General features: G+C 35.9%; 1 protein-coding gene and 1 long non-coding RNA gene across 2 annotated transcripts in view; one reads left to right on the top strand and one right to left on the bottom strand.

Moving 5' to 3' along the window:
* The window catches only part of LOC132795241 (lachesin), a 38,313-nt gene extending 31,800 nt beyond the window's left edge, over nucleotides 1-6,513 (top strand). Inside the window, exons 7-9 of the mRNA XM_060805855.1 lie at nucleotides 1,838-1,957; nucleotides 5,278-5,448; nucleotides 5,673-6,513. Coding sequence (XP_060661838.1) covers nucleotides 1,838-1,957; nucleotides 5,278-5,448; nucleotides 5,673-6,445 — 1,064 coding nt within the window. The 3' untranslated portion in view covers nucleotides 6,446-6,513. The remainder of the gene's footprint in view (nucleotides 1-1,837; nucleotides 1,958-5,277; nucleotides 5,449-5,672) is intronic.
* The window catches only part of LOC132795245 (uncharacterized), a 50,213-nt gene extending 35,458 nt beyond the window's left edge, over nucleotides 1-14,755 (bottom strand). Inside the window, exon 1 of the long non-coding RNA XR_009633424.1 lies at nucleotides 14,482-14,755. This is a non-coding gene — a long non-coding RNA (uncharacterized LOC132795245). The remainder of the gene's footprint in view (nucleotides 1-14,481) is intronic.
* Between the last annotated feature and the right edge of the window lie 493 nt (nucleotides 14,756-15,248).

Below are 15,248 nucleotides of genomic sequence, written 5' to 3'. Positions count from 1 at the left end.
CACACACACACACATACACACACTCTCACATGGACGGACAGACCTCAGCTGGCTGTGGGGTTAGCCATGTTGCAAGCAACGGCCTGTGGCGGCTTTGGCAGTTTTACAAAACCACCAATTTTGGTTATAGCTCGGTGGACGTCTGCTAGACACTACACACACTGGACTCCCCTTCCCCTTCCCCCTTCCCCTTCCTCCTCCCCCCTTCTCCCCTCTACCACGCTCCTGCTCTCACTCTAAGTGACAATAAACACGCACATGAATTGCAAAAGAGTTGCCATTGCGCTCCACAGAGAGACGTGCGCTGCATTTGCATTGCATTTTGATGACCACACCGAGTTATGCTACACCCAATTGGCCTTCTATCTACACACACACACACACACACACACACACACACACACACACACAGCTAAGTGTGTGTGTTGCCATGTGTGCACAAGTAGATGCTTAATACTGCAACTGCTTTTATTTAAAGTTGCACAATTTGAGCAGCACTCGCCTCGTTCAGTCGCCCATTGTTGTCGCACTCGTTCGCTGCGTTCTCTTCACTTCGCTCTCCGTTCGTCGACTTCTTTATCAACTATGCCGAACAAAAACCAAACAATTGCAATTGTATGCCACAACAATGGCTAGTTGAGCATTGATCGAGCCATGACAACAAAGCCAAAGTGCCACAACAATGGCCACAACTGTAACGAGTATCTAAACATAACAATGCTACTCGCCGCAATCGCTATCAGCGCGCTTCAACTAGTTAACTGACGAAAAACTAATAGTTACTCTAGTTTTTATCCCTGCTACCGGTTTTCATAAACTTGTTTGTAGCTTTAGCAATTACAGCGAAGATATTTACTACTCGCTACAATTGTTCTTACTAATACCTCGCTTCATTTGTTCTCGTTATTTTGGTTACCCATAAAATTATTTATTATTTGTTTAGAACTTGTACAAATTTTATGATGATAAATGGTGATGATAAATCGAATAAATACGAAAATATTTTTGAATACTCGTTAAATTTGTTAGACAAAGCCTAAAAACACCTCGCTATATTTGCTCTCGTTTGTTTGACTTCCCCAAAAAAAGGTTTTATAAGTTGTAAAAATTTCATATATTAGCATTATTTAGCAATCCGCTACATTTGTTGAAAAAACATTTCGCTACATTTGTGTTCGTTACTTTTGTTAACTAAGTAGTAATTAATAGTCTATTGATTATAAGCCAGTTGACTATTCATCACCTCGCTAGATTTGCTTATTTGTAATAAATATTACTCCTGCTTAATTGTATAATATTAAAATGTATAAGAATATGTTGGCTACTCGCTACATTTGGTCTCGCTAATATACTTCAAAACATATTGCCATATTTGTACTCGTTGTATATGTAATTTCTTTATAAATTTTTTACAAAGCTTAAAAGAATAGTTACTCGCTATACTTAGTTTCTGAAATGTATTTTTAAGTTTTGAGATTGCACTCGTCGTTCGTCACTCGTTCCTCTTCTAATTAGTTCTTTACTATTATGACTTTAATGCCTACTCGTCACTGCATTTGTTGTGAATCAATGTCAATTAAATTAGGCTAGTCGGCGTGCACTTCAATTCAAGGTATGTTTGGGCCGTGTGACGAGTGCCGTGTGAGGAATGAGGAATGAGGAGTAACGAGTAAAGAGGTTGAGGATGTAGCATGCGTATTAAAAATGGTTTTATAATATGCTGCACTGCTGCGACAACATACGAGCATACAATGACTTTCTGTTCTCTCTCTCTCTCTCTCTTTCTCTCTGTCACTCTCTCACTCACTCTCGTCTCTTACTCTCTATCTGCTTTCAGTCCACCCGGTCATCCAAGTGCCGAATCAATTAGTCGGAGCACCGCTTGGCACTGATGTTCAAATCGAGTGTCACGTTGAGGCCTCGCCCAAATCAATTAACTACTGGATTAAGGATACCGGTGAGTATAACACATGCACATACTATATACACATATATACATATATATCGTATCCGTAACAAGTTGCAGCTGTGTATGTGCATGTGTGTGTGTGTGAATTCTACTCGTCGGCAGCTTTGGTCAAGCGCAAAGCATCACGACTTTTACATTTTATAGACATCTGGCAACACAAATACCATATATCAATCGAGTCTGTGTGTGTGTGTGTGTGTTTGTCTGCTCTGACATTGTCATTAGTCAGTTTTCGGATCGTCACGTTTAAGAGACACGACACACACACACACATACACATGCACAGCCCATTGAACTTTGCGCTGCAAAGTAGGCTATCAAAAATTATTTACACTCACTTGCAGCAGTTGCCTTGCAGCAGTGAAACAACACGAATAAATTCTTAGCCTCTTTATGACATTCTCTTAAGAAATGGCAACTTGATTTGATTAACTTAATTATGCATTGCAATTGAAGGCAAACGAATTCAAGAACAAAATAATTTGCAAATATTCTCAAATACATTGTTGAACATATTTACAATGTTGCTGTAAAAATTCTTTTTTTTTTTAAATGATTAACTTCATTTTGCCTTAAATTGAAAGCGGACTATTAGAACAACGAAATTTTTGGTGGTATTTTTCAAATTTTTCAAATACTTTTTGCGTCAAATATTAAAAAAAAAAGTATTTTCAAATAAACTTTACAGAATTAACAAAGTAATAGAAATAGCTGAAAATATTATAAACTTAAGTTTGCATGGCAATAAAATTGAATGCTAACGAGGGAAGCTAACAAAAATATTAGGGAATATTTTTAAATAGTCTTTTCTTAAACTGTTAGCAACTAGTTGATAATACTTTTTGCGTAATGCATTTGCTTTTCTAAATTAACGAAGTAAACTTCAAATACATCAATGAATAACGAAAGACACGTAAATGTTGTTAAAAAAAAAATGTTCAAAAATTCTTTGCTTAAAGTAGTGAAAAGTATTGTCTACAACTCGATGCTCAAATTGTTATAAACTAGTTTCTAATGCTGTTTGCTTAAACCGTTTATTTTGTAAGTTAATAAAATAAAAGTAGCAGCATAATCAGTGCGACAAAATTGCTTAAGACTAGGAATAAAACAGCTTTCACTATCCGAGCACTTAATTTGCTTTGAATCAAACATTGTTGTTGCTGCTTAGCTGCGTTGCACGCTTCTTGTTATAAATCTATTACATTTGCACAATACCCGTAAATATGTGTAACTATATAGTAGACATATCCTTGTGTGCGTGTGCGTGTGTGTGTGTGTGTGTGTGTGTGGAGTCATAAACAGTCGCGGCTACTGTGGCTGTTGTTTTCTCAATCATTAAGCATCAAATGTATTGCATGCTCATAAGTAGCGACAGTTGCCATCAATGTGCGACAACAGTGAGCTGCAAAAGTATATGCACACATACATATATTCATGTGTATGTGTGTGTGTGTGTGTGTCATGGCCAAGTGTGTCTCTGTGTCGTCTCTTTGTATTCAATGAAAAGGACCGTCAGTCTGTCCGTCTCTCAATCTGTCCGTCTGTCCGTCTGTGTGTCTTGGTGTTAATGTTGCGGTTGTCTTGGCTGCTCTCCCCCTCTTGCCTCTTGCCACTTGCCACTTGCCTCTTGCTTCGTGCCACTCTTGCCAGGGATTTTATCGACTGCATTATGCACATTGGGGAGCTTAATCTGTGCATTGGCACCATGCCCTGCTCCCTTCTCACCCTCACTCTCTCAGTTGCCTCTGTTCGGCATCCATAAATCATATGCAATCCATTGACTTTTGTTAGGGGCTCTTTAATATACGCAATGAATTAATTTATAATTGACTTTTGCCATTCAACGAAGCGTTGTTCAATTGAATTCTAGCGCATTCTACACCATTGGACTTATTAACTATCCCATATACTATATATTTAATTGAGCTGATGTTCGAAGCAGAGCTCAGTTTGAAATCAATTCAAGTCATTTGCTTTGAGCCAACTAATTTGTCTGTTTAACACAGTTTCTATGCATCTGGTTTATTGTGAGACAATTTCAATGCAACATCATTAAGTGATTATTAATAGTAAATATGTATATCTCATATTTAGTATATTTTCATATTTCTTATCAATTCATAGAAAAATTATATCACGCATTTTTAATATTTTCATACTTTCCATCCATTTATAGTAAATGTTGTATTTGAGAGAATAAATTTATCATTTGTCCAACCTTTTTTAAATTCTTTGTAATCTTTTTTTAACTCTTGTTTGGCGGCGCTAAAATTCTCCCAACTTTAAATTTAAATATGAAAACATGCTTAACTAATTACAAGTAAGAAAGCTACAGTAGAGTGTGGTCGACTGTGAGATACCCGATACCCATTGTGAATTAAAGCAAAACAGTGCCGTATTATTAATAAAATATACCAAATTAATATACCACAAATATAGTAAAGAATATGCAGAATTCTATATTTGGTATATTAGTATAGCACTACATTGAAAATATACCATTCAGTGCAAAATATACTAGATTGTCAGCCAAAGAAGACGTTTTTGTCCATACAAAAGTATTTTTTAAAAAACTTTTACAACATTTTATCTGATCGCAGCAATATTTTAAAACAGCTACAGTGTAAAAGTAGTGAATTCTTTTAGTTGTTTATATGGCAAAAAAGTCTTTAACGTAATAGGGTGTTAGTTCCTTTGGTATATTTTGCACTGTATGGTATATTCTGAATATAATACTATATTAATATAACAAATAAATCAATAGGTATATTTTAGTATTTCTATGGTATATATTACTATGTTTGTAGGATATGGACAGTATTTTTGCAGTATATTTTTAATATATTTGTTGAATATGGTTTCATTGGTGATGGAAATTGGATAGACATATTGCTCAGACATATTTCTACATATTTCCTTTGGTATATTTTGCACTGTATGGTATGTTCTGAATATAATACTATATTAATATAACAAATAAATCAATAGGTATATTTTAGTATTCCTATGGTATATATTACTATGTTTGTAGGATATGGACAGTATTTTTGCAGTATATTTTTAATATATTTGTTGAATATGGTTTCATTGGTGATGGAAAGTGGATAGACATATTGCTTAGACATATTTCTAATATATATTTTTCAACCCATTCCACTATTTGTATTGCTGACTTTTTCCTTGCATTCTGCCTAAGACAAAGTCATAAAATAACAAAAAACAATCCTAAAGAAAAGCCCACCTTGGTGGCTTAATGGAAAATACAATTTACAATTTACGATTTACGATTTTTGGTTGTCAATCAACAGGTGAAATGATTGTGTCCTCGAACAAATATTACGTGCAGGAGAATTCGCAGTCGATGTACGAGACGAAAATGTCGATGTTTGTGCGCAAATTTCAGAAGGACGATGTCGGCTCCTATCGCTGCATAGCGAAAAACTCGCTCGGTGAAGTTGACAGCAGTATCCGGTTGTACGGTAAGTTTGAACAGACGATGGCGGGGGGCGTGGCAGAGGCGTGTTTTATGGACAATAAACGCGAGGGGGGTTTTTTTTTTTATTTGGTTTGGTTTGTTGCTCGTCGGATGTGGGAGACTTTTTGGGCGAAAGGTATTTGCACCTTTGTTTCAATTACTGTTACTGTTACCCGTTACCGTTAGCGTAAGCGTTACATTTCCGCCGTTTCTCTCGTTTCACGACAGAAATCCCCGGACCAAATCGTAAAAATCCCGCAAATACTAAAGGAAGCAATGGCGCTGGTGGAGGTGGAGGTGGCGGTGGCGGTGGTGGCAACACAGCCGACACGGATGCCAATGACATTTTAAAAGTGAAACAACAAGTCAAAGTTACATACCAGCCGGACGATGAGGAGCTCTACGGTTCAGCGGAGGATTTCGAGGATGGCGAATTTGCCGCCGGTTTGCCGCCCTTATCGCCGCACCATTATTACACCAGCGGTGGCAATAAGCCGCCAACACATAAGCCCAACAACGTGGCTGGCGGTGGCGGTGGCGGTGGTGGCCATCAGCACCAGCATCAGCATCAGCACCACCATCATCCACAGCAAAATCAACTGGGTGGCGGTGGTGCTGGTGGAGCTGCTGGTGCTGGTGGCGGTGGCGGTGGCGGTGGCTCCTCGAGCAGCATCGAATTGGCTTTTGGCAACAACAACAACAACAACGCAGGCAATACACGTAAGCCGCCCTATTACGGAGGCGGCGGAGGAGGAGGAGGAGGAGGAGGAGGAGCTGGCAACACCGAAGTGCGCGGCCCTTTGGACAACAACGAGCTGGGCTCGGGAGGTGCGACGACGATACGACAACTCTACTATCGACGAGCAGGGTTGTCGCTCTCGCTCTCGTTCTCGTTGTCGCTCTCGTTGTCGCTCTCAATCGCGCTCGCGACGTCGAGTCGACGACAGCCGCTCTTAATGGGTTTGTCCGGCTTAGTTGTTGGCACGCTCAGTCTGTTATAATAGATGCTGGCAGCAGTGCACTAGGCACACACACACACACTCACAGTAGGTGCAAATGTTAAAAATGTTTTTTTGTGGTGGCTTGCCACAACAAAGTGTGTGCAACATGCGTTCAACTGCGGATTCATTTACTCCTGAATCCCGAATTAATCTCCTTGTTCTAGTTTACTGTACCAAATTTGCAAGTTCTTTAACTAAATGTAAGCTCATAATTTCCCCTTCCCCCTTCCCCATAGATATATAAATATATGTTCTGTATGTGTTGGCAACAGCTGCATTAAGTTTACAGAATTTATAAGAAAACAAAACCCAAAAATTATAATATATAATACCAAAAAAAAAGAAAATAATAACGAGTTGTATTACAAGATATATAACTACATATAAAGTGCGCTATCTGTATACTTCAAAATGCATATACATACATATATGTACATAAACACATACATACATATGTTGTATATGTGTGTATTCACCTAACTGTAAGCGAATCCCAAGCATAAATATTGTTTTTTTTTTGTTTTTCTCGCCGTTTTTTGTGGTGTCAACTTGAAAAGGCCTCAACGAACAAACTCTAGATTAAGACTAGTTACAAACTGTATTCATGGTCTTGTTAATAATAGTTTAGCGTGTTTACAATGTATAATCATTTGGAATTTAAAAAACACACACAAACAAATAAGAAAACTGGATAATAAACGAATAATTGAAATTACAACAACAAAATATTATAAATAATAATCAAAAGAGCATAGTGAATTTTCCATAACAATTTCCATCAAAAAAGGGGTTTCTTACACTTCAGATTAATAATCTCGCTAATCATTTGATTATTTTGCATTATTAATGACATTTCGCTGCGCTTGATTTGCTGTTCCAAGATAAGCAAACTCATTAAAAAGCATCCATCATTTGCACCTTTTCGTTTTTTTTTTCAACCTTTTCACGATTTCTATTTCTACAATTGTCAAAAAAAAATAATCAGCATCAAGTTAATTTCCTAACTCGATTTATTTTTAAACCTCAACTCAAGGACAACGAAAAAGAAAATACGAAAAAAGGGAAAGTCAATTAATAGAAAAATGTCGAAACTTTTGATTTGACGTTTTTTTTTTCCGAATTTGATTGACATCAATCAAAGGTTGGCTGGACTTTAAGGTTTAATGATGAACGACACGGAACGGAAATAAAGCGGATTTACTTCAATAAATATGCCCAAACAAAACGAATTTCAACTTTAGTGCAAAGGGGGGAAAAAGAATGTTGGGCAAACGCGCATAATTTATGCAAATTAAATGTCATATTTCTGCAGCACAAACACACACACACTTGCTTGTACTTTGTAGTCAGCTTGCATGCTCTTCCTCTCTCGCTCTCTCTTAGTTGCTTTGTTGCTCATTGTTCCCAACTCACACTCTCAATCTCTCTCGCTCTCGCTCTCTCTTTCGTTGTCGCTGCTTATCTTGTCGCGTCGCTGCAGATCTGCTTCGCTGCCGACTGCAGCTCATTTTTCAGCGAAGCGGACAGCTCAACAAGCAACTAGTGTGCGTGTGTGTGTGTGTGTGTGTGTAAGCTCAAGAAGCTTTCATCATGCCTGCAAGCAAGGCAGCAGACGTTCAAGAAGAAGAAGAAGTAGTGGAAGACGAAGCACAAGCCAAAAGCACGCTTCAACAACTTGAGCCATTTACTCGCTGCCCGTTTACACCCGTTTCACCCGTTTACACCCGTTTCGCCCGCTTTGCCCGTTTGCCGGCGCATGCATATGCAAAAGGTTAAAAACTTTGCCCAAAATGCAGTTGTTGGCTGAGCTGCTAAGAACTGAGCCACTGTCTGGCCGAAAAGTGAAAGAGGAGAAGGGGCGGGGGGAAACATCTTTTGGCAGTTTTTCGTTGCGGCTACAGCTGAGAGAGACAGGAAGGGGGAGAGAGAAGGAGTAGAATAAAGCCAAAGGCACTGGCGACTGCTGCCTGCTTTCATAGAGCTGTCAGTCCGTTAGTTTTGGCTTGGCATAAGATCTCACTCACACTACTCCACACGCATGTGTGTGTGCATGTGTTTGTGTGTGGTGACTGAATTTGGTTTGATGAATTGCTTGGCTGCCAGTAAACGACACGCACACACACACACGCAGACACTTTTTTAATGAAATAAAAACTTTTTGGCAAAGTGAATTTTACTGTTTCGTCGACAAGACGCCCCGATGACAACACAACTTGCAACTCTACTACTAACTCTCACACAGACACACACACATGCATGGCACAGCTGTTTGTGTTATGTCAGTCGTCAGCAGGCGACTTGTACTTGTATATGTGTGTGTGTAAGTGTATGCATACAAAACCGCCGAAAGCTGCCACTGATGATGATAATAAGACGCTGACAACCGCAGCAACAACAACATCAACATCAAAACATGCCCCGTTTTTTTTTGTTGGAATCTTTGCACACACCAACAGCAACAACAACAACAATATAAACAAAAACAAGTAGCACAACTCGCGCACACATTGACACAAGTGTTTCAAATTACAAGCAACACACGCAGGGCGTCCATCAACAACAACAACAATAACAACTACTCGCTGTTGTAGTACAATGTGTAGTGCAGCTTTTCGCCTCATGCCCGAAAGTATGCAGCACCTTTTGTCACTCCCACTGCTGCTGCTGTTTCTGCTGCTGCCTAGAAGTATGCAGCACTTTTTGTCGCTCCCTCTGCTGCTTGTCTGCTGCCACTTTGCTGCTTGTAAACGCGCGTCTTTTGTTATCATTGTGTGCGTGTGTGTGTGGGGCAAAGCACAAATATAATATGTGAATAGGTTTGAATACATGTGTGAGCCACACACAATACTATCTATACACAAGTGCCTATCTCTCTCCCTCTTTGTCTGTCTGTCTGTCTGTCTGTCTGTGGTTGTTGTACTTATGATTTTGCCTGGGCGGTTGCTTAAGTTGTTCCGGTTTTGTAATGAAGTTTGCTGTGTGTGTGTGTGTGTGTTCGAGTACTCAGTACTCAGTACTTTTTGCCATTTATACGCCCTGTTTACGCATGTGTGTGTGTGCTGTAAGAAAAGGCCGCTTAATTGCTCTATTTGGTACTTTTAAATTGTATTTTAATTTCGAATTTCCTTGCAGACATTTATGCCTTGTGCGTTGTGTCTTGTCTTCAACTTTGTGTCTTTCGTTTTTTGAGTGTTCTTTTCTTTTTACTTTTCTTCTACTTTTTGTGTGCTTCATCTTGGTTTTCTTTTCTTTTTCTGTTTTTTTTTGTTGCTTTTGTTAAATTACTGCGGTTTATTGTTTTATGCGCTCACAAACTTGTATCTATTTAAATTTTGGTGTGTGGCAACATGTTTATTTTATAACCTTAAGGCAAAACAGTAGCAGCAGCAGCAACAGCAACAGCAACATCAACGGCATCAAGCGGATGAATGACAGCAAGAGAGAGAGAGAGAGAGAGAGAGAGAGAGAGAGGAGAGGAAGCAAGCGGTGGCAGGCAACAAGCGGCATGCGGCAAGCATCATGTTTGGCGGAAGTTTAATTGAATGCGTCACTTGCTGCCGCTCAATCTTGTATGTGTTAAGCAAGTGTGTGTGCGAGTACGAGTGTGTGTGTGTGTGTGGTGTCCGCTTGTTATGTGCAGCCAGTTAGCCGCATAACATTTGCCGCACACTTACAGAGTTCGCTTAAAAACAAATGGCAATCAACTTGAATTTGTAACTCACGGGAACGACAAAAGGGGGGAGAAAAAAACATACAACTGGCATTTTGCATATTTGTTTGTGAAATTTACTCAACTTTTTTGATTTAATAATAAAATATACTCTCTTTCTCTGTGTTTGTGTGTGTCGCCTTGAAAGTTTTGCCCTCAACAAAAGCAAGCAAAAAAAAAGGAGGTGGAAGAAAAACTTGCTGCCAGTTGCAGAGCAGAGCAGAGCAGAGCAAAGCAAAGAGTGCTGTAATCTTATCGTCAGCTTGCTTGCTACAACACACACACACACACACACACGTACACACACACATACACCACAGACTATAAAAATTAAATAAAGACATATAAAATTACAAGCAGCTCAACAGCTCAAAACAAAATCTCGACACAAATTTTAATTCAAATTCAAATTCAATTACGCCGAAGCTTCTTCAGGTTTTTGCTTTTTGTATTGCAATATGTTGCACTACGCATTTAATTGTCCAGTTGCTGCATATCTATCTATGTCTCTCTATCTCTCTCTCTCTGTCTGTCTGTCTGTCTCTGTTTGCATTTGCAACTTGACATTTGAGACAGAGTTGTGTCACCTCGTTTAACAATTCTCGTTGCCATTTTCGGCGCATTTCTGTCAAGCATGTCTCAATAGAATTTAATTTCATTTCAATTTCATTTGCAAACTATAAATGATTTCAACTCAAATATTTTCTATCGCACTTGCCACACTTCTTCATCTCTTTATCTCTCTCTCTGTTTGTGTGTTTATTTACTTACTTATTTACATCTTGCTGCATTTCAATTAAGAACTTCTTTGTTTTGTCGGCTATGACAATAAACACAGCCAGCTCCAGAAATTGGTCATGTTCTCTCAATTTGCGTATCTTAAGGCGCAGCAAAAGCAACGCCTCAAAGTATGCAATTGTTTTTTTTTTTTCTTTTCTTCAAACACTTTTCAATGTGCAGCAAAAGAATCGTAAGAATCGTAATCAATTTTGTAAAAAAAAACAACAACAATATACATATATAAAATAGTTAAAGTAAATTAAACATAAAGTATTTAACAAGGTTGTTCGCAATGAAAATAATGTTAAACGGTTTGTACATCTTATAAACATAACTTAAATCGTCGAGAACTATGCTTCAAAGAGTGTGTAATGAATGTGTTTTTGTTTTTTTTTTTGTTTGTTTGTTGTTAGTGACAACGACTAAATTATGTATACATTTACATGTAGTATATAAAACATATAGACGAAACTTTAAGGAGTTGCCAAACAATAATATTATGTGCCATTAAAGAAAACAAAACAAGTTCGGCCCAATGACGAATTTTGTACTTCGATTTCAATCTAAAGAAATCTAACTTACAACAAAATTTCCTTCTAAAGAACTGAAATTGAAGCTACGCAAAATGGAAACTAAAATGTATACATGATGTATGTAATGTATCTAGCTAAATTGAGTAATAACTATCTGGTCAAAGATACAGATAACTATCTATAGATGTGTAGGCTCTAAGTATTATATAATGAATGTAAAATCAAAGGCGATTTGAATGTTACACACGACGAAATATGTTAAATATACTATGAAAATTGAATTGAACAAATTGAAAATAAACAGAGAACGCTATAGACAAGTGCTTCAAGTACTATAAAGACAGATGTATGCAGAAAATTCCCCAAAAACAAAAAAGAAATGTATTTTCTGGTCATTCAGCTTAATCAAAATTTAATTTGTATATAGGGCAATCAACAGAAAGTTCGACAGAAAGTATAACAAAAATAATGCAACTTGATAATATATTTATGTATGTACATATATATATATATAAAAGGGCGTAATCAATTAATTATTATTATATATAAAAAAATAAATACTTATAGCATAAGCAAATGTATTTGGCAATTACAGTTTTATCGCTGAATACGTTGCGAGCATTAAAAACAAAAATAAAACCGAAAAAAAAACAACAATTCAGAGTTCAACAAAAGAACATAAAATATAAACAACGGACATTAAAACCAAAAAAAGAAACAAAATAATTATACGATTATAATTGAAAAACAATACACGAAAAGCAAGCACAAAGAACATAATATACATGTATTAAATCAAATATATATATACATATATATATCTTATATATACATAATTGCATAGATATATACGAGCATATATACACACACACAGACATATAGAGTACTACAACAACAATAAAGAAAGTATGACAAACACACACACACAACAAACTAACGAACGAACGAACGAACAACAACAACAACAACAACAACGGCGCATAAGAAATTCTACAAATAAAGGACAAATATATTTATTACATTTAATTGCATTAATTATTTCCCCAAAGGTGCAAACCAACAACATCATCATCATCATCATCAGCATTAGCATCGCAGCATAACAACAATGATTGATAAGCGGGCAGCATTGTCTCTTGTCTCTTTTATTTACGATATCAATCAATTAAATTTTCAATTATTTCGCTGAAGCTGGGCAACTTTCCTGTCAAACTCCTTAAAAGCTAGCCGAAAGAATATTTACTATTCAAACACAGCACGAAAATATGGTGGAATATAATATATGATAAAATATATCTCAGATTTATACAATAATACCTTAATAATATAATTTATACACAGAGAGAACAAAATTTAGATTGAAAAATAGATGGCAAATTTTCATTTAGGAACTTTCAATCTTAAAAATAAGAAAAATAAAAATGACAAGTGACAAAAAAATATATAGATGAAAATTATTTTAAATGATCGTATATTGAATTAATGAAATAGCAGGCACTCTAAAAATATCAACAGAGCTTGTTCGTCATATCATTCACAAAAACTTAGGTATGAGAAAACTTTTTAAATAGTGTTCGCTTGATATCACTTTTTAGCAAAAACAACGATGAATCGCCGATTATGAGGAGAAAGGACAAATCGTACAGCGAAAATACTATCGAAAAGTTGGAGTTGGAGTTGGCTAAATTTAGTGGATCAATTTTGAATGAAATAACGTTAAATAGAGAAATAGAATTAAAAAAAAAATAATAATAATAATAAAAAAGTGTTTTACTATGTTAGGCTATTTAAATTATGTTAGGTCATTTAAATATACAATTTTCCAAATAAAAGAAAGTTTAAAAATTTGCTTAATAAATGTTCACACGTTATTTTTCACACTTCATTATAATAATTCAATAGTTATTTTAATTTTTAAGCCAAGTCCTATTCTAAACTTCAATTATAAAAATTAGCGCATAACTTTTTTGAAAATAACCTTTTTTGGAATTGTATATTGTACAAATTAAAACATAACTATTATTTCTTCAAAAAGTTTATTGAAGTTCTGTTTTTTTTTTTCTAAAAAAGAATCTTACTAATGTTACAAAATCCCTTTCTAACGTTACTCATAAATCATAGCAAAAATCACTTAATAATTGTAATGAAATGGAAATCACAAACTTTAAGATATTTTAGCTTCTGACCTTTGCAATTCATATAATAAGTGTAGCACTCAAAAAAGCAAGGAACAACTACTTCGCATCGCTTCGGTTGGTAAGTAAATATGCAAAAGTCAAACTTTGAATTGAGTAACAGCAAAAAACAAAAAGAAACAAAAAAACAATAGTACAAAAAAAGAGAAATAACCTTAAAAATATCATCAAAAAAATCTGTGCCAAAGACTGTCAACGTTTGCCACACGAAATGCAACACTGTGTGGCATGTGGGCGATGAAGAAGAGTGGCAAGACTAAGAGACAGAGAGAGAGAGAGAGAGAGAGAGAGAGAGAGAGAGAGGGAAACAGAGAGCAGAAACAGAGAAACCCGTTAGTCCGCTAGTCCAAGCAGCTGCGCAAATTTAACTCTCAAACACAACAGGAAGTCCGTTTCTGAGCAAAGCGGAAACTGTTCTGAAAATAACACAGCAAATAACTTCTGCAACCGCATTCAGCACACTTGTCTCTGGCTTCACACAAACACGCAGAGACCAATACTCCTACACTCTCTCACACACACATACATACATTCAGTGCAGTTAAAGTCCTTTCATATAGGCAGAGCTAAGCAACGCAATCAGAGTTACAACTCGCAAATAAAGATGAAACTTATGCTGGTCTAAAGTTCGAAATACTTGCACTCAAAGCAGATTTCACTAATAAGGTGGATCAAAAAAGAAATTCACTCGAAATTTTCTGCATGTTTATGTGCTGTAATTACTTAGTAGGGATCAGCATATAAGCATAATACTATAAATTTTATAGTATAAACTGAATATTATTACTAAAACTACATATAATATACGAATTGACTTACCATTGCTTTTTCTAAATGAAGACAAAGCTTTTTATGTTCTTCTTATGTTCCTCAATTCTCTTACGTTTCTCTTAAGCGTTTTTTTTTGTATGTTCCTCAATCCTTTTACGTTACTCTTAAACGTTTTTATTGTGTAAATCACAAGTCAATAATTTAATTAGAATATCACCTGCAACTAGTTTGAAATTATTTAATTATTAGAGAAGTCAAATGGGAAAAAGACTCAAAGTGGAGTATTTGAATAAAATAATGTAAAAATTGTGTTCAGCTTAGACTACTTCGACTACTAGATTAATAAAAATTGAATACAATAAAGCATTATATAGATAAAAGATTCCATTTTAAATATACGAAATTTTTATAAATAAAATCTTTTAAGTGGAGTCTTCAGTTTTGAAATAATTACAATAATTTATAGAAAATACCTTATGAGTGGTCCATTCAATAAGTTCATATAATGTAGGAAACATTTAAAGTATAAGTTAGGGTTTGATTATAAGATTAATAATGGAGTGCAAGCCATTTAATTTACTGTTTCTACTGGTAAAATATAAGGTAAACATTTAGAACATACAACAAGCTTAAGTTACAAACTACACGAACAAAATTATTTAACTAAAAGCTATGCAAATGTTGCTGGAAATAAAACAAGCGTCATTCTGACTAAAATAATTTAAATAAAGTAATGTCACAAATGAAATTTATATTCAATTGTATTAACCCTTAACTGCATTTTTCTATTGGCGTTTTTGGAAAATATGAAAAGT

Source organism: Drosophila nasuta, chromosome X (assembly GCF_023558535.2).
Source record: "Drosophila nasuta strain 15112-1781.00 chromosome X, ASM2355853v1, whole genome shotgun sequence".
NCBI lineage: Eukaryota > Metazoa > Arthropoda > Insecta > Diptera > Drosophilidae > Drosophila > Drosophila nasuta.
The sequence above is the reverse complement of the archived record's forward strand: the minus strand, read 5'-3'. Positions and strand labels throughout refer to the sequence as shown.